General features: G+C 30.3%; 3 protein-coding genes across 5 annotated transcripts in view; all 3 read right to left on the bottom strand.

Annotated features, from left to right (window-relative positions):
• Positions 1 to 1,376: 1,376 nt before the first annotated feature.
• On the bottom strand, positions 1,377 to 9,214 carry WDY (WD repeat-containing protein WDY). The gene is made up of 10 exons (XM_088192232.1): positions 9,084 to 9,214; positions 5,451 to 5,564; positions 5,231 to 5,386; positions 4,974 to 5,165; positions 4,724 to 4,915; positions 4,437 to 4,666; positions 3,832 to 4,046; positions 1,791 to 2,014; positions 1,563 to 1,723; positions 1,377 to 1,502 (listed from the first exon to the last, which is right to left on the bottom strand). Exons 2-10 carry the CDS (start codon positions 5,523 to 5,525, stop codon positions 1,415 to 1,417), a joined length of 1,533 nt encoding a protein of 510 aa, XP_088048358.1. The 5' UTR covers positions 5,526 to 5,564; positions 9,084 to 9,214; the 3' UTR covers positions 1,377 to 1,414.
• A 605-nt stretch (positions 9,215 to 9,819) lies between these two features.
• Positions 9,820 to 15,616, bottom strand: LOC148232079 (putative ATP-dependent RNA helicase DDX43). Its single transcript, XM_088193154.1, has 2 exons — positions 15,341 to 15,616; positions 9,820 to 12,280 (listed from the first exon to the last, which is right to left on the bottom strand). The coding sequence occupies exons 1-2, from the start codon at positions 15,555 to 15,557 to the stop codon at positions 10,554 to 10,556; spliced, it is 1,944 nt and encodes a 647-aa protein (XP_088049280.1). The 5' UTR covers positions 15,558 to 15,616; the 3' UTR covers positions 9,820 to 10,553.
• A 3,727-nt stretch (positions 15,617 to 19,343) lies between these two features.
• sano (CABIT domain-containing protein serrano) overlaps positions 19,344 to 25,345 on the bottom strand; it is a 199,921-nt gene continuing 193,919 nt past the window's right edge. For all 3 annotated transcript variants that reach the window (XM_088192723.1, XM_088192725.1, XM_088192722.1), the window contains one exon: positions 19,344 to 20,678. The gene's annotated coding sequence lies outside the window, so the exon portion shown is untranslated. The remainder of the gene's footprint in view (positions 20,679 to 25,345) is intronic.

Below are 25,345 nucleotides of genomic sequence, written 5' to 3'. Positions count from 1 at the left end.
GTTTCGCTAAGTAATTTATTTGCTAAGTAGACATTGATTTATCGTTATTCGTAATCGCTTTTTTTTAACCGACGAACCGGAGATAAGAATTTATACTATAGGTACATTTTACTAGAAAATGTTGTATACCTTAGTAAACTTTATTTATTAATATTAATGAGCAATAAATAATATTTTTTGTAATTAAATGGTGTAAGACCACTGTCTTGATTAAATATACAATATGACAATCTACAAACGCTGCAACTGTTGCAATCGAACGATCTTGTTTTTAATGAACTAAAAGTATTTAAATGAATGAAAACTTTGAGAACCACTAACCCACATAATCAAATACTTTTATAGAATAGTAATACTATTTATTTATGCTTATTAGTACTCAGATTATGCAATATTTAAATGTTTAATGTTAAGTTCCTTAACCTATTTATACAAGATATTTTAATTTACATGTGGCCACAAAAAAATATTTGTCAATGTCAGCATAGTTACTAATAGATAATCGGATTTAAGTGCTACACGAAAACATCATATACAAATATAGTTTATGTATATATTGAGAATAATCTAAGCACTAATGATATTAAGAACCTTATATAGTGATTAAAAGTAGCGTGACTTATTTTAAGGTCCTAATCTTCTTCTTACGGAGCAAAAGAGTTCTGCGAGATTCGATGATGTAAACTTAGTGTACATATAAAAATATGCATATAAAGTAGTGATTTGAAAAAAATGAAATGTTTATTTGTGTATATTCTGTCTGATGTGTCCGTAACATGATTAATTTCTCATTGGGAATATATTGTAGATATTATTTTATATCATAGTATTTATGTTATAATCCTCATTTATTTTATATTCATTCCCTAGTGTAATGTAATGTAAATATATGTTGCAGTTAAATGGAATACATACTATAATATATAACCAGCACCATAGACCAGTTGTACAAGTCGATGACAAATACACAAAAAACTTGAGTTTGAATCTAATATGTATATGGATCATAGTGTTTTTAGATTTCTCTCGATTCTGAGAAATCAAAATTACAGATTATAATATAATTTTTGATAGTCTCACGAATGAATAAATAAAATAAAATCGAGCATAGTGACATCTATTGATTGTGAGTTGTGATATTAATATTTATAATTAATAAAATAGATGTCATTGAATTTGATTTCAATCTAGTATCTCACTACTTATTAAGTAGTTATTGATTGTAATGCATTAAGTGTTGCAACAGAAGATTTACAATAAATAAATATTCAATCTACAGTCTAACAGGTGATGCAGCTTAACAAATATAAGAATAATACATGTTTTAATATTTGTTAAAATATTCTTATTTATTAAAAAATAAATATATAAAATATAAGCTATTTTGCTAATAAAACAAACACACAAATTTATTTTAATCACTTTTATTTGTATCAACTTTGCATGAAGATTGCTCTACAGCCATCGTAGAATCAGTTTTTGGAGTATCCATTGAGAAACAACTAAAAAATATTATTGTTAAAGTAAAAATATTTATTCAACATTCATGTTATCATTTTTACCTGTTGTGCTTAAGCATTTGTTGTGGATTCGAAAAGTGTTCTAAGCCTGATCTCAATTTCATTCTATCGCTCAGTGGTAACGGTGCGGAGAATTTGACTTCTGTACAATCATACAAATCTAAAGCAGTGAATGGTGCTCCTTGAGACACTGGCACGCGCATCTACAATATCACAAATTTGTCTCAATTGACAGTGAATTGGTAATGTTAATTTAAAGTGTTTGACTACCTCCTGTTGTTTGGAATGCTGCATCGCAAATCTCATGTTCATATGGTGCTTTAGGCCCGTATTAGCCAAGAAATCTTTGTTCATAATATCGCATAGACCCATATTTTTTAATAGTTCATCTAACGTTGGTTCTATGCACTTACTATCTGATATATTTCTTGCCTGTTTTCGCTCCACGCTTAAATTTGTTATGGTACTACCACTGATAGTAGAAGACGCATATTCTGTATAAAAAATGTATTTTTTTAAGTGATTTTTTAGTAAATGATTTTTAAAATATTGAAGCTTTTCTATAAAAGTAGTATAATACATTTTCTTAACCATGTATCACATATATCAAAAAGTAAATAAACTTTACAACTTGCCTTAAATAATCTAATATAATACTTAAATTTGTTGGAAATGCTACTATGTTTCTTCCTGTTTCTTCTTCCGAATACTACATCCATTATGCAACCAATGGATCAAGGTGTAATACATACATTTAAAAATAATTACTTATTGACCACATTTAAACAATCATTAAGTGCTTTTGATGGTCAGAACAGCGAATCAATAACGCAATTCTGTAAAAAGTATAACGTTTAAAAAATTGGTATTGCCTGGAGTAAAAATTCAATATTTATGATGAGTAATGTATGGAATAAGCTCACTGCCTAGTTGATTAGGTATAGTACGCAAATTGAAGAAGTTCACAATGTTATTAGCGAACTAATCTATATGACCAAAGAATTGGATCTATATATAGAAGAAGAGGACTTCAATTTGAACGAAAATAGGCAACAAAATTCTGATGGAATTTGAGGTCCAGATAAAAATAGTCTTCTTCTGAAGAACGGCAAGAAAACGAGCATCGGAGGCTTTTTAAAAATATTAAGCTCCTAGAAAAAAACAAGAATGATGCCTTTTTTAATATTCTGTTGTAACCTGATAGGTGTAAGCCCAATGCGTTACAAAAGGATAATTAGTACCAACTGGTGAGTGGTGAATTGGTGACATCTATATAATTAATTATTATGTTCATTATAATTTACAATTAATATATGTCACTTTGCAACTGGATCCGAATTTTAATAATTTTATAAAAAAAAATTAAACATAAAAGTCTGCTGCAGGGGCCCGAACTCCTCTGGGTTACTAGTCTAGACCTTACCAACTAAGCTATTCCAACATTTAAGATGTTATGCTTAAGAAGGATGATTGACGTGTCTAGAAGAAAAAAAAGAATCAATGTCTTTACAATAAAAGAGCTGATAAAGAGAATTCTTTAGTTCTTTGGACATTAATCACAGAGATAAAACAACATGTAGTAATTTGTGGCATTAGGAAGATCGAATATCTTTCTTAAGATGGACAGTTCAAATGAATCATGTTACAGAGCAACCACAAAAAACGTTCAGAACTAGTGTTGAGAAAGTAAAGAAAAATCATAAATTAATCCAGACAAGTAGTGATTGATCATCAATTACGGAACGAAGAGGAAGATTTAAACATAAAAATTTTATAATCATGTGAAAACATTGTATAAATCCATTGTAAGTCAAAGCATGTACATAAAACCAATAATATATACATGTGAAAATGTTGTATGCACAGTGGCGTAGCTATGGGGGGGGGGGGGGGGCGAATGGGGCGGGCCACCCCGGGTGACACATGCTTGGGGGCGGCATATTCGCGATGGAATCGTCTAGTGTGGTTCTTAACCCTGAATAATCTAAAATTTATGTAAATCTACGAATACCAATTTATTATTTTAAGAAATGCTGATTTTAGACCCTGCAAAAAAATGTATGGGGGGGGCGGCAATTTTAAGGATTGCCCCGGGCGACACATACTCTAGCTACGCCACTGTGTATGCAGCAAATAATATCTAAAGTTAGACATGCCCCTAATTATTATACCTTTCTATAACTTTCACAGTGTCTAGCATTATGAATTTCATTTCCTACTTTCTTTTTAACTTACCTAAAACTTAATCAGTTACATAATATTAACAACCTTTTGAAAAGTAATGATTCATTTGTTAATCTGAATTCCAAACCTGCTTCCGCTTCGTTATCATCCCAGAGAGATGGTCTTCTAGGATTATGCATTTTTTTCGGAGGTGGAAGAATACATTTCTCACGCTTCATATAATTCTCTAAGATGTGTAGAGTAGATTCTCTTTTAGAAACAATCCAATCCTCCATGGGTATAATGGCGATATGATTACAACAAGTAACGATAATTTCAGGTCTACACCATCTCCAAAATTCCCTAGACAATAAATTAAAAATCACAATAAGTTTCAACTAACTTACATATGCGACGCCTAAAATCACTAGCATTCATGTCCAGTTTTTATGGTTTCTGTACTATTTAAAATATTAAATTTGTATGCTACTTCAAATGCAGGTGTCATAAAAAAGTTATATCATACACTGATAAATAAAAACAATTAATCAAAGTCATACCACCAACTGTTTGTTTCTATGACATTACTAGCTGTTATCATGATTGTTTTTAATTTTGGTTGTCAAAATAAGAACCATTCAAGTTAATTTCATTCATACACATATATATAAAATTAAAATATTGAAATAAAAATAATCATAAATCTGTTTTGATTTTAGACATCACATATATGTACATACTACACTAACTTACAAATTTTCTTCAACCAATTTAGTGGAAGACTTGGTTATATTTGTACTAGAGGTTAAGCTGTTCGTTTTAACGTTGATTTTAGACTGTGATTCATTACTCTCTCGCCCAGCTCCATAATAAAAAGATTGAAGTCCATATTGAATTGGTTTTCCCAAGATGCCGAAGGACGGATATCGTAAATTAATCGATTGGATACACGAATGATCAAATATGTCCCATACTTTCAAAACCTGATAGAAAAATGTTTTTAAATGTGTCAAATAGCATATATAGATTATATATTTTACCCCATTCTTATTGAAGCTCATAACCAAACACATATGAGCTAATATAACAACGTCTACTATCTTAAAATGTTGTATTGGAAACACAGCGATCGGTTTAAACGTAACGACAGGCTCCCATAATCTAACGACACCGTCTCCTCCACCAGTAGTCAATACTTTAAGAGTTTCCGAATAGTAAAAACACGTTACACCCTGAAAAATATATACATTGAGTAAAAGTACATTTTAGATAATAGTAATTCTAATTTACTCTTGGAATTTTGAATGTATAAGGATCTCTTATTCCTTCATCGTGTCTTATCACTACCGATGCATCAGGGTCGCTTGAGCAGGATACGATTGAGTTGTGTTTCACGTGATCAACTTTTTTAACTGATCTCGCATGAACTCGTCTGCTGCATTGTATTTTACAAAATTGTTCATTCAAACCTCCCTGTAGTTCCTATAAGTAGTACATATAAGAATTACTATATTTATATTTTATATTAAATAATTGATTATGCTTACAATCCAAAAATAGGAGTTCAGTTTATCTTGCACTTTTTTATGAAACAAACTAGTCTTGGGTTGCTTAAACGTTATCGTCGTTAAACCGCCCAGATCGTCTCCAATGACCAAACACGAGTGTGTGTTTGTTTTAGCAGATGCTTTGTAAGACATTGACTAAAATTAATTTAAAAAAGTTGTTTAGCAAATCACTTTGATTAAATATCACACTAATAATTACCATTGGTACATTAATGATTCCTGTGATGAGAAAAATTGGAACGTGGCACAATGTAGATGCATCGTAGACCATCATACTTTTATCTGAAGCGGTTATAATGAGATTTTTATTATCCTGAAAGTAAAAAATTAAAGGACAAATTTACCACAATCTATATTTCAAATAGTGTAAAAGAAAAAATAAAGCAATGAAAGAAATTTTATAGATTAATTAAAGTATTAAAGATAATCAGATAGCATTTTGTAATATAGTTATAATAACTTTAAGAATTTGAGAAACACAGTTGGCTAAGCATGTACAGAATGATACATAAGTACATAGATATGTCTAGCTAAATATGATTTGAAATCAAAACATTAGTTATATATATAATTTTTTATGACTTTTATACATTTTTTTTAATACATACATAATTTATTTATATGAGAATGGCTAGTAGAAAAATAACAAAAATAAAAAAGCAGCTCTATCAGCCTGTAAATTAATAGCAGTGTCGTCGTATAGTTTTAAGAGTGCCCGACAGGTTATAGTACGAATCAGGTATACAACACAAAGGTATAGCAGTAGCTTAAACTGGCCGCTCCACTTAAGATATGCACCATTATTTTTGAAACGTGAAACTCATTGAAACTCATAATGAAAGTTCAAGAGTTCCGCAGCAAGACTTCTCATTCAGGTCAGGCATACTAAGTAGTGACATCAGTCCATTTCATATAAAGAAAGTAACAGTGAACGAAATAATTTCATTTCTGGAAATGAGTCATGAATTAGTACGCAATAGCCGAAGGTTTCTAGGAAGAATTGTTACTGTTCACATTTGAAGTAGCGATATGTGTATAGACTGTTCTTTAACCAGCACGATAGACGAGTGGTATAAGTCTTTGCCTAATAACTTGAAAGACATGGATCTGAATCTCATTTAGACCTTAGTGTATTTAAATTTCTATCGTATCATGGAGATCGGAATTAGTGATTATTATGTATAAGTATAATAGATTAGGTTTACCTAGAATTTTTTGATCTCACGGATGAATATCGTGATGAGTAATTAGTCTTACATATTAGGTATTGAAAGTTCTCTGATAATTAGGTATTTCAGATCATAAAGAATATCTTGTATATATTCAACAACAAAACAAAACTCCGCCTAGAGTGTGACATGGTCTGCACTCTTGCTGGTCCTGAGCCAGGATAAAGAAGGAGGGTTTCCATCGTGAGGCTAACGACCCAACATGGAGAAATCCACCTGGTTATTAAAAAGTCACAAAGAAATATTGTAATAAACCTGGCCCGATTCATAATGAATAAATGACTGAACATAAATTTTGGAACCTGAAATGTGCAAACAATGTTACAACCAGGAAAGATGCAAACAATAGTGGAAGAAATATTAAAACTCAAGGTAGATCTGCCCTGCAAGAAATCAGGTGGAAAGAAGCAGGATAGATAAACAAACGGAATTACACATTTGCTACAGTGGATCAACCAAGGTGGCATAACGAAGTACAGGATTCAGGGTCATTGGTAAAACTACCAAATCTGTTCTAGGATCCGAACCAATCAACGATAGACTATCAAAATTAAAACTGAAAGGTACCATATTTAATATAACTTTCGTCAATGCATATGCTCCGACAGAAGAGGCACAAGAGTAAAATAAAGATAGATTTTATGAAGAACTTCAAAAGCAGTGTGAAGAAGTCTCTAAATATGACGCATTAGTAATTCTAGGAGACTTCAATGCCAAAGTATGCAGAGAAGATATATTTAGAGAAGTGGCAGAACGGTACAGTTTACACGAAAATACAAATGAAAATGGTGAATGACTATCCTATTTTGCGGTAGCTAATAATCTAGTAATTACTAGCACATGCTTCCCACATAAGAACATTACAACGGGTTTCGTCCTGCCCGTTCCACTGTTACTAACCTTCTGTCGTTCACCAAAACGGTGACAAATTCTCTCGATGCGGGAATTCAAGTAGACGTCGTGTATACAGATTTTGAGAAAGGCTTTGACAAAGTTTGTCATGGGTTATTATTAAAAAAATTGTCGAACCTCGGTTGCTCGGATAATTTAACTCGGTTATTCTCGAGTTATTTAAGCAATCGTAGACAGTTTGTAACCTATGGTGGCCGATTGTCGAAAGAATATTTTACCCCTTCGGGTGTTTCTCAAGGATCCAATCTGGGCCCTCTGCTTTTTGGGTTATTTATTAATGACATAAATACAGCAATTACAAATTCAAGTTTTCTTCTGTACGCAGATGATTTAAAATTATATAAATGCATTCGATCTGTTGCGGACTCCTTCTCTCTACAAAGTGATTTAGACTCTCTATGTAGATGGGCTTCCGTTAACCATCTGCCTTTAGTGTCGGAAAGTACCATACTGTGTCATTTTCTCGATCCCATTCGCCATCAGCTTATATCTACCATCTCAGTAGTAACATTTTGACTAGAGAAACTTCCACTAAAGATCTCAGAATCACTTTCGAGAGCAAATGGAGGTTCTCTTTACACATACACAACGTCTGTGATAAATCTTCCAAGATGCTCGACTTTGTTATGAGGAATGCCTTTCACTTTGACAATCCGTCAGTTATTCGCATCCTCTATGACACCTTAGTTCGTAGCATTCTTGAATCGGGATCTATAATTTGGAATCACCGAATAGCCAAATATTCCATTTTAGTGGAAAAAATTCAAAAAAGGTATTTAAGATACCTTTACAAAAGGACATTTGGTTATTATCCCTACATATATCCCAGCGCCTTTCTTTTAGGAGTGTTGGGATACGATTCGCTGAGTTCTCGCAGAAATTTGTATGTCGCTAAGCATTTTTTCAAATTACTAAAAGGTGCTGTCGACAATCCAACTATTCTCGAGGAATTCCAGTTTTGGGTTCCGGAATATTTTCAAGAATCACGATCGCGTCCTCTTTTGATGGTCGTTAGGGTTAGGACGTCCGCACTTGCTGACTCGCCTATAATAGCTGTGGCGCCTTCCGGCTCCTTAATACGCTGGCATTACATATTGACCTGTTTAATGTTAGCTACGAGGAGCTGATCCAGTTTGTATCATTTAATTTTGATATCTTATAATTTTTTGTAACGTTTATTATTTTTAAGTATTGTTCTATTTATGTATATAAACGGTTTTTCTTTGTTTTGTATATATAAAATTTGTTTTCGACCATCGTGGCGCATTGGGGTAACCTGTTAGGCCACGATGGTCTTAATTTAATCTAAAATAAATAAATACATAAAGGTAAGTGAAAAGTACCGGGTAACACACTATGCAATCAAATAGATCATGTGCTGATATCTAAAAGAAGAGCAAATTCAAAACACAGAGGAGCTAATGCCGATTCAGACCATTACTTGGTAAAAGTTAAACTCAAACAAAATATATTTATCATTCAACAAAAAGAAGGGCAAAAGAGAAAAAGGTAGCACAGAAGAAAAATTAAATAGTATAATGAAACCTGGGAAGGAATGCATAGTGGCCAGGAGAAAAAGAAAATTCATCAACAAAAAACTCTATTTCTAGAAATTAAGTTCTTATACTAGCTACGATTAGACTTTAAGCTAATGAAATCTAAATACTTCATATTAATAATGAAAGATATACCGCTAGATATGTAGCAGCTGTTATCCATATATTTTTAACTCTTCTATTGATTCCAGTCCGTATGAAGAATAAGTCGTATTCTAGCAGAAATGAAAATTTACCATCGTACAATCCGACTTTACCATGTCTCGATATCGCTACATAGCAAAACGAAGTTGGTGTTTCGATTGGAATAATTATTGCGATAGATTCTTTCTGAAAATCATCAATATTAAGACTTAATATATCATAAGGTTATTGAAAATAAATTTTATTTAATAAATTTAAACTTTGCAATGGTTCAGGTCTTCGATTTTTATGTTAGACTTGTTTATAGGAACCTCTAAATCCAAATGCTGTTCTGTTTTATATTTGGCGAGTTCAAGCAGTTGATCGAGCAAACGTTTCCATTGTATAAACCCAGATTTTTCTTCATCAAGCGCTTGAAACAGTTTGATGGCATAAAGATTGTAATCTGAATTACCTGTACATTAAAAATGTTCAGTAAATAATAAACATTACAAGTTTGAGATAATAAATATTTACCATATATGGAATTAATAGCACTCATAAAACGCCCTTCGTCAATCTGCAGCAGTTCTTTGTTGTTATATATCGGTTTTGAATTATCAAAAAAGTATTTTCTAAGTTGTAACAGAGCCGATATGTCGAGCTTTAATAATAGCTTATTGAACGATCTGTCATTTGAATCGCTGATGTTAATAAAATAAATGGTTAAATAAAATTGCAATATGTATTTTTATTGACATTTATTATAAATATAAGAAATAAATAAACATAAAAAAAAAAAATATGCTTTTATCAGCAAATCTCATTTTTAAATGAGCGTTTTGAATGTCAATTCTACTAACTGTATTTGCATCTAAATAAACTTTATTTAGATTCAAATAATATAACATAATAATACAATGTTTACCAAAGTGATGAATTGTTTAACGATGTATTATGCGAGAAGTTATTCATTTTTATATCACATGTGGATCAATCTGAACATGTTAAACGTTTCCAAGCAACAATGTCATGGTTACCGTAATACATTTTGCAAAACCCTTGGATTAAGGTAACCATTTAGTAACTAAATTAATACAAGTTTTAATCCTACATACTTAGTTTACTTCATCATTTCTCACTCTAAAGTGAAAGCGAAAAAAGAAATTCAAATGGGAATAAAACTTTTTCCATATATACATACATAAATATCACAATATTTCGGAAAGATTGGTACAACGTTTTTATACTGCGCCCACACTTTTCTTTTTTATTGAGAGTATAAAAAAATATAAATAGGTACTTGCAATCTTATAATTTGATGAATTTTATAGGCTGAATCGATATATGCTAAAATTAATGTATAAATATTGTAGCAGAATCATTTATCATTACAAAAGATTTTATACGCTTAACTGAGTTTCTTTTTGAGATTAAATTGCATTATAAAAATATTAAATGGATTAAAATATATAGGAACATTTAAGAAAAGTTGCCGAATGGCGAAAATCCGTTGGAACGGCGTCCTCGACCGCCTCCTCTGCCTCTTCCTCCACCGCGCCCGCCTCCTTCCTTTTCTCTGCGCTCTTTCATCGCCGTGAACCTTGTGGCCATCTCTCTGAGTTCTTGCGGCACTTCTTGCTGAGCCTCTTCCAAGATGCCGATCAGTTCCGCGGCTTTACCCCAATCTTGCCTAGTGACGTACGATATTGATGTACCCTTCTTGCCAGCCCGACCTGTCCTACCGATACGATGCACATACTCCTCCATAGCGTGTGGGAAATCAAAATTAATCACATAAGTCACGTCTTCTATATCCAATCCTCTGCTGGCGACGTCCGTCGCAATCAGAACATTCGTCTCTCCAGTCTGCATGGCTTCCACGGCGCTTTCGCGATCCGACTGCTCCAATCCGCCGTAAATACTGCGATAATCTACCCCAGCGAGCGCTAAATCCGTCGAAACCCAGGTCGCCGTGAAACGCTTTCCACAAAACACAATCGCTTTTTCATCTTGCCCCATCACTTTTAAAAACTTCAACAAAGTATCGAATTTTTCTTCTTCGTCCAAAAGAACTATTTCTTGCGTTACAGTATGAACGGCGGCCAAATCTAACGATCCGACCACAATTTGTACTGCATTTTTAGTGTAAGTCTCTGCTAAACGTCGCACGGAAGAAGGCCAAGTAGCGGAAGTCATGATTGATTGCCTATCTTCTCGAACGTCGGTAAGCGATCGTCTGATTTGAGGCTCGAAACCCATATCAAGCATCCTGTCGGCTTCGTCCAGCACCAACATAGTGATCGCTTCCATATTAACAAAATCGGAATCGATCAAATCATTTAATCTTCCGGGAGTAGCAATCAAAATCTCGACTCCGGCTTGGATTTTATTAATCTGATCTTTTTTGGATACGCCACCGTATACGCAGACAGCTTTAATGTCTTTGTATTGATATTTAGCAACTTCTTTTTGTATTTGAAGTGCCAATTCGCGCGTCGGCGCTAATATTAATATATTGGGTCCTCTGCGTTCCGATCTTGGAGTCGTTTGCGCTTCTATATGTAGGAACGCCGGAAGGAGGAATGCGAGCGTTTTTCCGGTGCCGGTTTGAGCGATCCCGATGACGTCTCTCCCTTGCATGATGGCCGGCCATGCTTGAGCTTGGATCGGAGACGGTTCAATAAAGTTTTGTTTGCGTATCTCTTCCATAATTTCGGGATAATCGCCGAATGCCTGTTCGAAGGTCATCACTGGATTCGGCACAGGCGGCGGCGGCTCATCTGTATCCCCAGTCGGTAGATTGTTAGCCATTACATCGAAATGTGTCTTATGCCATTCGTCAACTTGCGCTGCGGTGAGCGCAGCCACATCAGGGTGTTCTTTGTAGATGTCTTTGATTATCGGTCCGAGTTCAGTTAAGCGCTGAGCTCTAAATTGTTTGGCTTCTTCCGCAGCGGCTTTCCAATCGATCGGTGCATTAGTCGCGGATGGTACATATTCTCTTCTAGGCGGCGATGACGCTCTAAGGAATTGCATTTCAGGTTCTGCCAGCATTGGTTGGACAATGACTCTAGCCCGTTCTCGTTCCTCGTCAGTTCCGAATATGGTGGCTGTGACTTCTTCTTGCGTTTCCAATATGAAGATTTCCGCTCCGCTGTCCTGTGATATCTGGCGGACCTTGGATCCGCCACGTCCGATGATCCTTCCTGTAACCAAAATTTTAAAATATGAAAATAGATTTTGTGGAGTGAAAGATCCTTGGGCCCACGGTCGTATGAGGCTCAGGAGTTTCGGCCCATGAGCAACCAGATATCTAGCCTGGCTTTCGCGCCTGCATACTGGGCAAACAGGCGCTAGGCAAGGCCTCCTTCCTAGATCGTCACAAGAGACAACCTGGACGGGTAGACCGTCGAGATCTAGCTACTGGTGGTCTCCGGCATCACTATCCTTTTTGTGTTCTTAAATATTAAAGAATGAAAGAGAAATATGAATTAGATATAAAAACATCCCTTTTTATGCTGCTTAACCACTTAAAACGCAAGCAACTCACAGGTGAGTCCCTTGTTATTTTTTTAAAACAAATTAATATTTAAAAACAAATAAATTCATTATTTACAATTTTTTAAATTAGTAAAGATTATTGTACCAGCTTCATTTACCAGTAAGCCAAGTATTTTACATGTATTTTCTTAAAGAAATACCGACGTGTGAAGAGAAATAATAATTGACTCATTAAATAGTCGCTGGCGTTTAAAGAGTTAAAGGTATTCATTGTTCTACTTATAGAACAGTCTATAGAGGCGCTGAAGAGGGAAACATTCTATTGCCTTAGGCGTGTAGATTACATGCCCTTGAATAAGATTACAATATTACTACTATACAGTGATATCTCGGTATACGTCCTTAATCCGTTCCAGATCCTTGGACTTATACCAAATAAGACGTATACCAAACGTATTTTTCGCGCGGTGTTGTAACTCAATACAAATTGCGCATGAGCAATGCGTCTTTTTGACTCATACAAGTTGTAGCACGCACGCGGGTTGTATTCCAAACAAAGGTCTTATACCAAGCAAAATGTTTTATACCAAGCAAAAAGCTCGTCCAAACAGGATGTATACCAAGTTGGACTTATTCCAAAGCGGACGTAAATTGAGGTTCCACTGTATTTTGTATATGATTTTGTACATTGACATTTCTATAGATTCACTGTTCTATTGTTCTACTGAAAATTCACATTGCTGCTGTATTACACTCAAATCAAACTATTTGATTTTTATACTTGTACTGCAAACACCAGGCTCGGCATTTGAGTAGGGATTGCAATAATACCGGGATTTTCAATATCAGTATTACTGGTGTTGACATAATTATTTTAATTAATTGGTAATTAGTAAAAAACAAAAAATAAACTGAATACCGGTCGCATTTTTCACTATGTTTATTGATTATCAAAACTAAAGCATTGGAATACCCTGGCAATTATTATTATTTCTACAAAACATAATTACCCAGCAAGAGATTTTGTGACTTGAAAATTTTTATGTGATTTTAAATTGTTTTTTTTATATTCATTATAATTAAATTACAACTATAACTAATTGTCATGTTTAGTTTCTTTAAACGTCGTTAAGTTGGCTTATCTGATAGATATCCATTAATTCAAAGTCAAACTGAATGCTTTATTGCTAAGTTTATGCTGTAATATATTGTTGAATGTTAATACATGTTTGCGAATTTTGCGAAAAAATCCAGGGATTCAAGAGTCGGAACATTTTCTTTGAAGATATTGAATGAAAATGTAGTAACTATTGTTGTCTTAATGTTTTTTTTTGGGAAATATAATAAACAAGCAGGTCGAATTAACCCTTTGAGTAGTGAGTTAATTTATATACATTTGTTAATTTGTTTGTATGCATCTGGGAATGAGTTAATTTTACGTATTTTACAATAATTTCTGTTAATTATTTATTATTTTATATTGCATTTATAGTAAATATCAGAGTTGTGACATTTTAGGCTGAGTCGAAGTCGTGAAAAATCAACCAACTCTTTTTTATTATTTTCTTTAACACTCGATTTACATGTAAAAACCTGTCAATTTGACGGGTGTCACTAAAAATATAGTAACCAGACATTAAAAAATAAGAAGTTTACGAAAATAAAAATAATGTTAATATATTTGCATTGTTCAAAAATGTAGTCGTAAAAACCTCAGAAAAAATACTGTCTGATACAAATAAAATCAGAAGCCCGGCAATTTGATGGGTGCGTAAATATTATATTCTGACCTTTTAATATAAATTCTGACCAAAACAGTATTAAAATTCTGACCCAAAAATTAAGAGCCTCGGTTAATACTCTATAAGCATCATTTTATTCTCCGCTTCTGCTTTCAAGCAATAAGGGTATCATCGTATTCATAGTTTTATAACATGGAGACTTCTTTTTAACAACAAAAAATGTACGAATTTTAAAAAACTTGATTTTTTCCTGGTAGTATTAGTATTTGATTTTGTATTGAAGGCCGATTTTAGCTCCAGTTTCTAATTTTTTTGTTAGATATATCGGTTAAGAGATCAAGACCAATATTGATTATACTGATACTATTTGACAATACATTGGTGCCTATAATTTACATTTTTATTTAAATTATTATTTTTTACTTTTATTCCAAATTAATTTACTGTAGAATATTTAGATGTAAAGACACATGCTCTAAAATCCACAACACTTTATAAAAGCAAACATATTTTTATCGTAATTTTTATACACTTTGTTAAGAAAAAAATATTTTTACGAGGACAAAAATATGGTATATCGATGGAGGAAAACCAACTAGGATTTGCTATGTTTTTTATGTGCCGGCAAGTGATGCAATTCGCGAATGTTTGGCAAAACAACCGACACCATCACAATACCAGATACTCCTGTGAAGTATTTTGATATAAAGGCAAAATCATTGAGTGAGCTGAACATTACTTTAAAGGAATTAATATCTATGTTTAGTAATAAAAAAATAAATTAAAAACATTTTTATCACAATTTGTATATTTTACAACTCAATATTGATTGAGTGCTGGGAAAGATATATTGATTAAAATCAATATATTGATTAAAAATATAAGTCAAGTTAAAACTTGACTTATATTTTTATATTATTAGTAGATCAATAACAACATACTGTCTGATTTTAAAAAATACAACATATTTTTGTAGCAGTTGATGAATTAAATTTACAAAATTTGATATAAATAGAAAATTACCCGCGCAGCCGACGGGGCCCCTCAAGACCATTGGTGGCGGTTGACCCCTGCGACTCTGCGGTGGGACGCAGGGCCTGCGTCCCGATAAGCCGTTGTTCCCTCGGGCTCTGCCCATCGCTCGTCCTCGCCATGTTCCGCCAACAACGGGAGCGTTTAAGCTCTCTTGGGCCAATTTCCGTACAAGAACTTCTTCGTCGCTGTTCCAACCGTCTGACATGTTACTGCCGGCGGTTTTCGATTCGAAATGACAGCCGCGTGGTGGTCTAAGAGCTTTTATATTCGGCCATAATCAACCTTATCTATTTTCCCATCAACGTCATTTACGCTTTCTTTATTCCTCCCCGTATTAAAATATAAAATAGCAAGTTGTTTAATTGCAACAATAGAAACCATATGTATCAAAAAATTTAAACTATATGTATCATTAGTTGAAGGGGTTTTTAAATTTGTATAGTTTGTAAATCAAACTGTTTGCTCGTTTATTTATGTAAATGTATATGTAGAGCATAACAGCTTTAGAACAATACATTTTGCATAAAAAACAAAAAAAATATTTATAGAAGAATTTTAGATTGTATAATATATAATAATAAGTACCTGGATGAAATCAATTTATTGAAAGTTGTCCAATACATGTGGTACTTCAAACAATATGCAAGAATAGTCCTGTATTTAACTGACCAGAGAATAATTCAACTTTTGATCAGTAAACGAAAATAAATAGTCCGTAAATATACTTCATGAGCAGTAGACATAATAAATGATCAGTTGACATGCGATCATATTATTGTTACATTTTGTACGCCACTAGCAAATTTTGTTTTAAGAATAGGGCGATATCGACTGCTAAGGACAAAATGTTCCGAATGTACGTGTACCGGCTACCAGATCATCCGCGCAGTGAATAAATACAGTTTTCTTGATATTGATTATCGATACAGCAGAGACATCTTTTGAGAGAGGGGCAGATGGGGGGCACCCCCTGCCATTGAATTTGCCCACAAAAATGTAAGTCATTTAATGAAATACTATGAATCTTAATAAAATCAAAATATTGAAAAAAACGACAATTGACTCGTCAACTTTTTTCCCCCTTCCTAGAAAAAGCTGAAATGACGTCCCTGATTCAAAACCAGAAATTCTTGAGTTATCCCTCAAAGAAAATCTAAAAAAATAGTCTAGAATATTTTCCGAAAATATTTTTAAAATGTCATTTAAGTGAAATCACATCGGAATACATTTTCACCGGTAGATATATATTTTTCCCAATGAAGATATACTTTATTTTGCAGATGCTAGTAAACTTATATGATTTCAACTTTTCCATACGTAGTTATTTATACTTTTACACACTTATCATTATATATATGTGCTATATTCAAATTTTAAAATAAATGTGCATTTTTTAGTATGTATATTTATATTTTCACTAGTGAAGTTCAAAAATATATTTTCACTAGTAGATACATATATATTTCTACTAGCAAAATATAATTTAACTGATTTGGATAAATCTGCAATGACGTCCCTGATGACCAGTGTAATTATAAATCAATTGTTTGATACATTTTAACCGGTCTAGTTAGTTAAATTTTATTCATACTATTGGGAATGTAACTTCACTGTAACAGTTGCGAAACGTCCATTTGCTGTTCAAACTCAAACTTAACTTAATGAAAGTTCTAAAACTACTTATAGTTTTTGAACTTCCATTAGATTAATTCGTTTACATTCACTTTTATTATCGCTTTTTTATTTTTTTTAACTGAGCATTATGGAGTTATTAATTTATAAAATAATTAGTTGCCATTAAGATATATAAAAAACGAAGTTCTTGCTGAATCTTCGGGTTTTGTATGCTAGCAGCTTAATTCACGTATCGACGCGAATCAGGGGAATCATATTCCAGCATTCCTTACAAGAACTACGTGGAAAATATAAATGGATAATATTTATGTGTTGATGAACAAGTATGTGAAAAACATTTTTTGGACATTTGGAGTCAGTTTCATTTTTTTTATTGATGCGCGTATAACAAGACAAACTCTAACATCCTAGAAGCTTTAATACATACATTTTCTATATGATGATGGAATATGTGGTGCACTTGAAATATGACACGCGATTGAGCACGTTGTATACATATGATTAAAATTAAGTGGTGTTCTTGCTCTAGAATAGGCCATTAAATAACATTTTTTATGCTAAATAGTAATATTTTATTTTAGTTATTATTATAACATATCTGCAGATATAAATATCTTTCATATTTAATACAGAATGTCGGACGTCGATTTAAAATATAAAAATAACATTTGGGAGAAAATATTACATATAAAATATGATAGTTAAATAAATTTAATATACTCTCTTCACTTTTATTTTAATAATATTTTTGGCTTTATCGATCCACACTAATAAATTTAAAAGATTTTATATACAGCTTTAAAAAAAATCATTGAAAATTTTTAATTTATTTATATTTTGGTCCATTATCCAGAGATGATATATATTTTTTCTACATTAGTATTTTGGCAAAAAACATTTTTTAATAATTCTGAATAAATCTTAATAGTATTTATTTTAAATTGTTATTATTTAGCACTACAATTATTTTCTATAAATCCATCAAAATTATTAAATCCATTTAAACGTTTTAAAACAAGTAAAACATACTATAGAACTCAATTTCACCCTCAGATGGTTTGATACGTTTTCCATATTTTCCCGAAAACAAGAGTTTGATGGAGATTTTTATATATATTTTGTTAGGTTTTGTCACTATTTTTCCAAAATGAACAAGTATGTATAATATATTATATAATAGAAATCTGATTAAACACCTAAAGCTAAAATGTAATATGCGCGTTTCGGTAATTTTGGCTTACCGTAATTGCGACCCTTAGATCAATATTTAATTAGCTACAAATAGTATAATATTAAAATACTTAGCTTGTTTAATTTGTGACACAATTTTTTAAACTACAAGTCATCCTAAATATTGCTTTAAAATTAATTTACATTTTTAATTATACTTATAATAAAAACCTTCACAATAATTAGATATTTTAACGATTAACTAATTTTGTTATTATTACATTTTAAGTTATAAAATAATTTTATTTTAATAATAGTAGAACTTGGTAAACTATAATATACAATGCCTTAAAAGTTGAAACACATTCGCCAAAATTATTTTTAGTATTTTTATTAATATTTAGTCCTTTGATGAATAAAATATTGAGAAAAAAATATATGAAGCTAATGACAATTTTTAACACCATTATTTTATCTTGATTATAACTCAAATCTTATATTGATTCTAGATGTTACAATAAATTAATATGGTAAATATTAAAAATATTATTTAAAAAACGTTTCAATAAATTGGTCGATAAGATAGAATTCTAATTATATATTACTCATAAACAATCTTTTTAAAACTAAAATTTGTCATTATAGCGAGAAATTTTACAATCTACTTTTATTTTAAGATAATGCCCTCAAGATTTACCTTTTAAAATAAAATTTTAAAACGATTTAATCTTTATTATATTTTCATATAGTATTTCACAACATATTTTTACAGTATTCGAATTATAAAACCAAATAGGACATGAGCGTGTGAGTGAACTTGATATAGAGTTCGTTACCATCACTCGTCATGCTTCGACTATAGTTCCTACAATGACATAATAATATTCATTCATAGACAATAAATTACACGTGCACAATAATTTGATATGGTAGTAGATTTAAATAATAGTATGAACTTTATATAAATATAATTTTAAAATGTTTTGTAATATGCTTCTTTATACATACATAGGTATGTTTGTTTTAAAATATCGTTATACTCTATTTTTTAGAATAAAAATCATTACAATTTTCGGATTGAAATCACGGAGCGTAGAGCGATCCTAGTATGATAATGTGTGTATAATTCAGAGGTCATTGAAACCAAACTGAATTTCAGAATATGTGTTATAAATAAAAAAACATGTTTAGTAATACTTTTTTATTATATCAGCAGTAATGATAAAAAATACAATATTCGTAATTTCTATGTATTCGTGAATACATACGTCCAAGAATTGGTTGATGAAAAATAAACAACATAATATAAATTGTCGAAGGCCTAAAAATCGCATTTTGATTGCCTAGGCATTGTCATGTGTATTTACATAATTGCATATTAAATTTATATAAAGAAGAAGAGTTAAAATGGCGATTATTTCATATAATATACATTCATATTATTAAAAATATTTTGATGATTTTTAAACGCCAATGCTAAAATGGATTTTCAGGCCTCCGAGAACTCAAAGAACCGTATTCACTAATAAACGCATAAATCATCATCATAAGTCATGTTTTCTATGAAAAAATGCCCGATGATCTTCTCCTATATAACATATCAAAATATTTTTTATACATAGATCGTATCGCAGAATGACAATAATGATAATAATAATAATATAATAATAATAATAATATGACATGTTCGTATTACTTTTGAACATGTCGAAAGTTCGATATGTAATGTATTATAAAACTAAAACACTTTTTTTCTAAATCGAAAACTACCTCATATATTATTAAAAATAAAACACATTGAATTTATCATACTTAATAATTATGAAACGTTAAGTTTCAGCACATTAATATGGCAATTGAATACAGCCAGTGACAGTTTAATGACGAGATCAATAATATTTAAAAACAATATTCATTTAAAAGTACATACACAAAAAACACTCACACAGAAAATGCAGTTTGGACAAAAAACAATATTTTTGTCCAAACTTTATATAATATATAAACTATATATACATACATAATCAAATAATCAAATAAAATCAAATGTATAAAAAGCTTTAATCGTGAAAATATATATAACAAAATAAAAATAAAAATAATAACAAAATTACTGTCACAAAAGATATTAACTAAGTTTTTTGGTTAATTTTATAAATGACAAATTTATAAAATGTTACTTATAATAAAAAAATATTTATTTGTTTTAAATGTGGTGTACATACATATGCATACATTATAGTCCAGTTTGTATAAAAATAAGATTTAGCCAAATTTATTTAAAAAATAACTAAACTATCAGTCTAGTTTCGCAAAAAAAATAATACATAAAATAGACAGATGCTTTTTAATAACATTTTTGTTGTTGTATTTTTAATAATTACGAATATAATAATATAGTATGGTTATATTTTTTATTTCGTTGACTTTTTTCAATCTTAAAATAACGATTCGTATAGTATATTAAACTTAAACCAAAAACATGGAAGATGGCTTCTTCTCTTTGACTTGTGTTCACCATCTGAAATAGATAAAACAAAATCATTAATATAAATTATATTCTTCACATACCATATCAATGAGACAATCGTTGTTAATAGACGTGATGCACTAATGTTAATAAACAAATCAAATCTAAAGTCGTGAAGTGAGCCGATTACATAATCGCAGTTATGATATATTTAACATTTTTTTTATTACTAGTATTGATGATAAATTATTATAAAATTTCTGTATCCTTGAACTATATAACAATTAAAGATGACAGATTGCGGGGTCCTACAGATTGACCTTTCGTTCCTAATCGTTTGCATTATGATGCAACTATAACTAATTATGAAACTTTATATATTAAGAAAGAGTGACTCATTTGCTTGCATTAAAACCACGTTAATGGAATGACAGTTAAATATTAAATTTACAGTTAGCTTTTGCGGGACTGTAAATAATTTATGGATTGTAAATAATTTACCTGCATAGAATTTCTTCAACAATAGGCACCGATCATAAAGGGGCAAAAAAAGGATTGGGATTTTCTTACAGAAATATTGCCAATTATCTTTTATGCTAAACTTTTAAATGCACATGAAGAGTTATCTCACACGAATTTAAAATATTGAACCACAAATAAAACAGTATAATTTACTAAATATCAATTCACCACAATAAATCAATCACGATGATTGCTTTATTACTCTTCTTTGTATTTTTTACAATGACAATAATTATAAAATCTATCGATGGTAATGGTGTAAAAATAAAACTTAAATGTCAGGCAAAGATTGCGTCTTTGGTTAATATTTATTGTATCTGAACAATGCAAGTTTGCTCAATCGCTCAAATGTCACGATATGCACGCAAATCCAATCCTAGCTCATCCGATAGTTTGCCAATACTTTGGTTGAAAATTGCAATCAGGGTACATCTACAAACTAAAATCAACTATAGGTAGGACATATTTTATAGCTGAAATCAATACAAGCAATGGGTGTGGCGAAAAGAAATTTGACCTTGTTTTGTCGGTTCTAGTTTAAAACCTCGAGAATAAAATGCTAATCGGTTTAATTATAATTTATTGCATGTTATATCTTTCATCGTTTAATACATAATACTATAAAAAATACATTATTTAATATTTCAAATGTATTAAAAATCAAATCAATATGCCCATTACTATTACATCTGTGTATTGTAATTTTTTAATGTAATGAAGTATTTTTAGATATATTTTAACATTTTTTTTTCTGTAAAATAAATAAAATACAGTAGTAGACTCCAAATGATTATTGCTTTTTATGTGTATTTTTTATAAAAGTGTGAAACTGTTTTTGTCAAGTAAACTTTTTTTTTTTTTGTTTAAAAGTAAAATATAAGTTTTATCTTTGGTAGTGTAGATAGATATGTTTCTATTGCTATGAATGTTGATGTTGATATATTCACCTTTATCGGTAATATATATATATATATATAGAATTAATCATTTACGATAAAGGTTGCAAATTTATTTATTTAATAATATTACCGAAAGAAAGTTAAGTGCATAGCTTGGATTAGAAACAACATCAATATGTTACAACATTTTAAGTTAACACGGTCTCAAATTATTATCAATGAAAATATTTTGTAATATTTAGATTTTGCAATAAGTGAAAGCTTCAACATATTCATCAGATGTACCTCATTTGTTGAACGATTCTCATAAAGCTCGCTTTCCATAAATCAACTCACAATCTTCAATCTTTATACAGCCCACAAACACAATGGTGACCTCTGGCGAAATTTTCGATATTGTTCAATACACACGTGAAAGTACAATAAAAGCTTGGGCCAGGTCGTACATTTAAAAAAAGTGGACTTTAAGGCGAGGTTCGAAAGTAGAAGCCCGACTTTGCCTTGCCGCAAGGTTCGTTTTGAAACCGGTATATACTGTTTGATTTGGTTTGGTTTCGTTTGGCCATTTGGTTGAATAACTCGCTGTAACGGAGACCGCTTCCATATGAAACGATTGATGTGATACACATAAATGAAATTGCTAATACATTATATTACGACTATGCGTGTATGTATTTATGTCGAGTTCGTGTTTGTTAGACTTGACGATAATAGAGTAAATAGCTGTGACCTGAAAAAACAAAAAGTGGATTTTCTAAAGACCGCACCTAAAGAGTACAAAGGATTGGCTTTTCCCGTCACGTAAGGGTTGGAAAGGATTGTGCGCATAAACGGCTTTTTAACGATGGGAAATGGATTTCCATGTGACAAAAATGCAATTTTATAAAGTGACTTTTAAGCAGGGATATAGAATTTATACATTCATAGACAAACATTGTATTTGTAAATATTTAAGTTGTCAAAACATTTTTAAAAAACATGAATTGATTTTTAGAACAAAAGTTATTCATATTTAAAGTGAAAGTAGAACTTTTAAATAAAAATATTACCATATTTAGGTGGTAAAGATATTAATTTATATTTTAATTGTTGGTAAAAATCAAGATTGATTGACATTTATTGATCTTTAACCCTTTGGACGCGGAAATCGACTAATTGATTTTTTATTTCTTTACGCAAAAATCAGTAAAAAAAATGTTTTTAAGAAAAAACTTTTTTTTGTGAATAAACATAAAATATCATTTTAAATTAATAAAAATTAAAAAAACAGAACATTTAAACACAGTATCAAGGTAAAATTTGCATTTAAAAAAAAAACAATTTTATATATAATTTTGATTAGCGCGTCCAAAGGGTTAAGCATATAATACTTTGACAATAAACAAACTTTGGGTCGACCTATTATGATTTCTTTTATAGGTTAGTTTTATTATAAAAAATATTTGTTTCTATGAGACATTGTTTAGCAAGATACCATAACGATAAGATAGTTATATTTAAATATAAAATTAAATTTGAATTTAAAACTTTAAAATACAAAAAAAAAATATTACTCTTTATTTAGATTTTTATGTAGTAGTTTAGTGTATTTAATTTCTTTAAGACAAAAGTAAACACTAGATTATATTTTTGTGTTTCTATATTTTATTAGTATATGTAATATTTATTTTATTATAGTATCTGAAAAATATTTCTTTACAAAGAAATGACATTATATTAATAATTTGCTTTAATTTTTTTTTTATATAAGTCGATAATATATTTTTATTAAAAGTAGTTTAAATTAGTATTTCACTGGAATCATCTTATAGTTACAATTCTACAAAAATACAATATTGAAATAGCAATTTATTCTTTTACAAAAAAATATATTTTTTTTAAAAATATATTTTTATTTTTACTATTTTTCTACTTCTTTATTGAATTATTTTTTCCAAAGTTACGATTTTTTATTTTATAGAATAGCCATTTCTTTAGTCAGCATAGCAGATTATGGTGACTAAAGAATTCAGCCGATATATTATATACATAATTTATTCTTAGAACAAGTTTTGTGTCAATATATAGCAGTTATCTTGTCCTCAAATTTCTTTATATAACACAAAAATTTTAAATTAGTTTATATTTTAAAACATTTTTTAATAAAATTTATTTTAACGGATATACAATTTCTTAGAATAAATTTCGCCTAAATGTAATTAAAACTACAACAATTAAAGTGTCCTCAGATTTCGTCATATCCCACAGAAATGACAAAAAAAAACAATTTTTAAAGATATGGTGGATCTGACTGACTAAAAAACTTAACAGAAATATTCACAATATAATTTTTTGGAATAAATTTCATGACGACATGATGAAAACTACGGTATATCGCGTCCTCAAATTTTAATATATCTCAAAGAAATAAAATATTGTATTTCTATTTTAAAATGTTTTTTTCAATTTTTACTATTTTTTTCTAAAAATAGTTTTACCAGCATTACAATTTTTTTAATGGTTTAAATAGCCACCACTTAAGAAAAAGCGGCGGATCAGATTGGCTAACAAAAGTCAAGAGCTATTTCCATTTCAATGATTAAAACTACGATTGTTATCGTTTCTTCAAATTTTTTTATATCCCTCAGAAATGACAAAAAAATTAGAAAGCTATTTTTTTATTTAAATATCTATTTCTTTTTAACTTTTTACTTTTTTCTTAAACATTTTTTTAACAAAGTTACGATTCGTAATAGCTGCTATTTTGAAAAAAATATGCCAGATCAAACTAGCTAGCAAACTTAACGGAGATAATTACAAAATATATTTATAGAATTAGTTTCATGACGATTAATTAAAACTATGACAGATCGTGTCTTTAGATTCCATTTTATCCCACAGAAATGACAAAAAATACAGGAAAAAAAAAACATTTCTTTTATATTTCAATTTTAATTTTCTTTGCTATTTTCACTCAAAAAATACGGAGCTACGAATATTTAATGTTTTAAATAGCCGTTATTATTTAATACAAACAGATTAGACTGACTAACATTTATAAGATATATTTTTTGAAAGGGGTCTATGACGATATCTTATAGAATATCTTATATAAATTAGCAAAAATATAAAAAAAAACATTTTATTTGATTTTAATTTCTGAAAATGTTTGTAACCTTATTATTATTTTCTCTATAGTTTTTTTCAACGAAGTTACTAATTTTTTATTACTTCTAACTGCCGCCATATTGAAAAAAATGGCGGATCGGACTTGTTTTACAAAATCTATTTTTATAATTAGGTTCACGACGATATCAT

The sequence above is a fragment of the Plectrocnemia conspersa genome, unplaced genomic scaffold, assembly GCF_051122295.1.
Source record: "Plectrocnemia conspersa isolate PC_06_02 unplaced genomic scaffold, ASM5112229v1 ptg000009l, whole genome shotgun sequence".
Classification (NCBI taxonomy): Eukaryota; Metazoa; Arthropoda; class Insecta; order Trichoptera; family Polycentropodidae; genus Plectrocnemia; species Plectrocnemia conspersa.
The sequence above is the reverse complement of the archived record's forward strand: the minus strand, read 5'-3'. Positions and strand labels throughout refer to the sequence as shown.

Excerpts from the sequence above, each read along its gene's own strand:
- WDY (XM_088192232.1), bottom strand. The coding sequence starts at position 5,525 with ATGATGGTCTACGATGCATCTACATTGTGCCACGTTCCAATTTTTCTC. Across the intron at positions 5,387-5,450 it reads GAATCATTAATGTACCAATG|TCAATGTCTTACAAAGCATC; the intron begins GTAATTATTAGT and ends AATTAATTTTAG. Across the intron at positions 1,503-1,562 it reads CAAATGCTTAAGCACAACAG|TTGTTTCTCAATGGATACTC; the intron begins GTAAAAATGATA and ends AATATTTTTTAG.
- LOC148232079 (XM_088193154.1), bottom strand. The coding sequence starts at position 15,557 with ATGTCAGACGGTTGGAACAGCGACGAAGAAGTTCTTGTACGGAAATTG. Across the intron at positions 12,281-15,340 it reads GGGCCCCGTCGGCTGCGCGG|GAAGGATCATCGGACGTGGC; the intron begins GTAATTTTCTAT and ends TTTTGGTTACAG.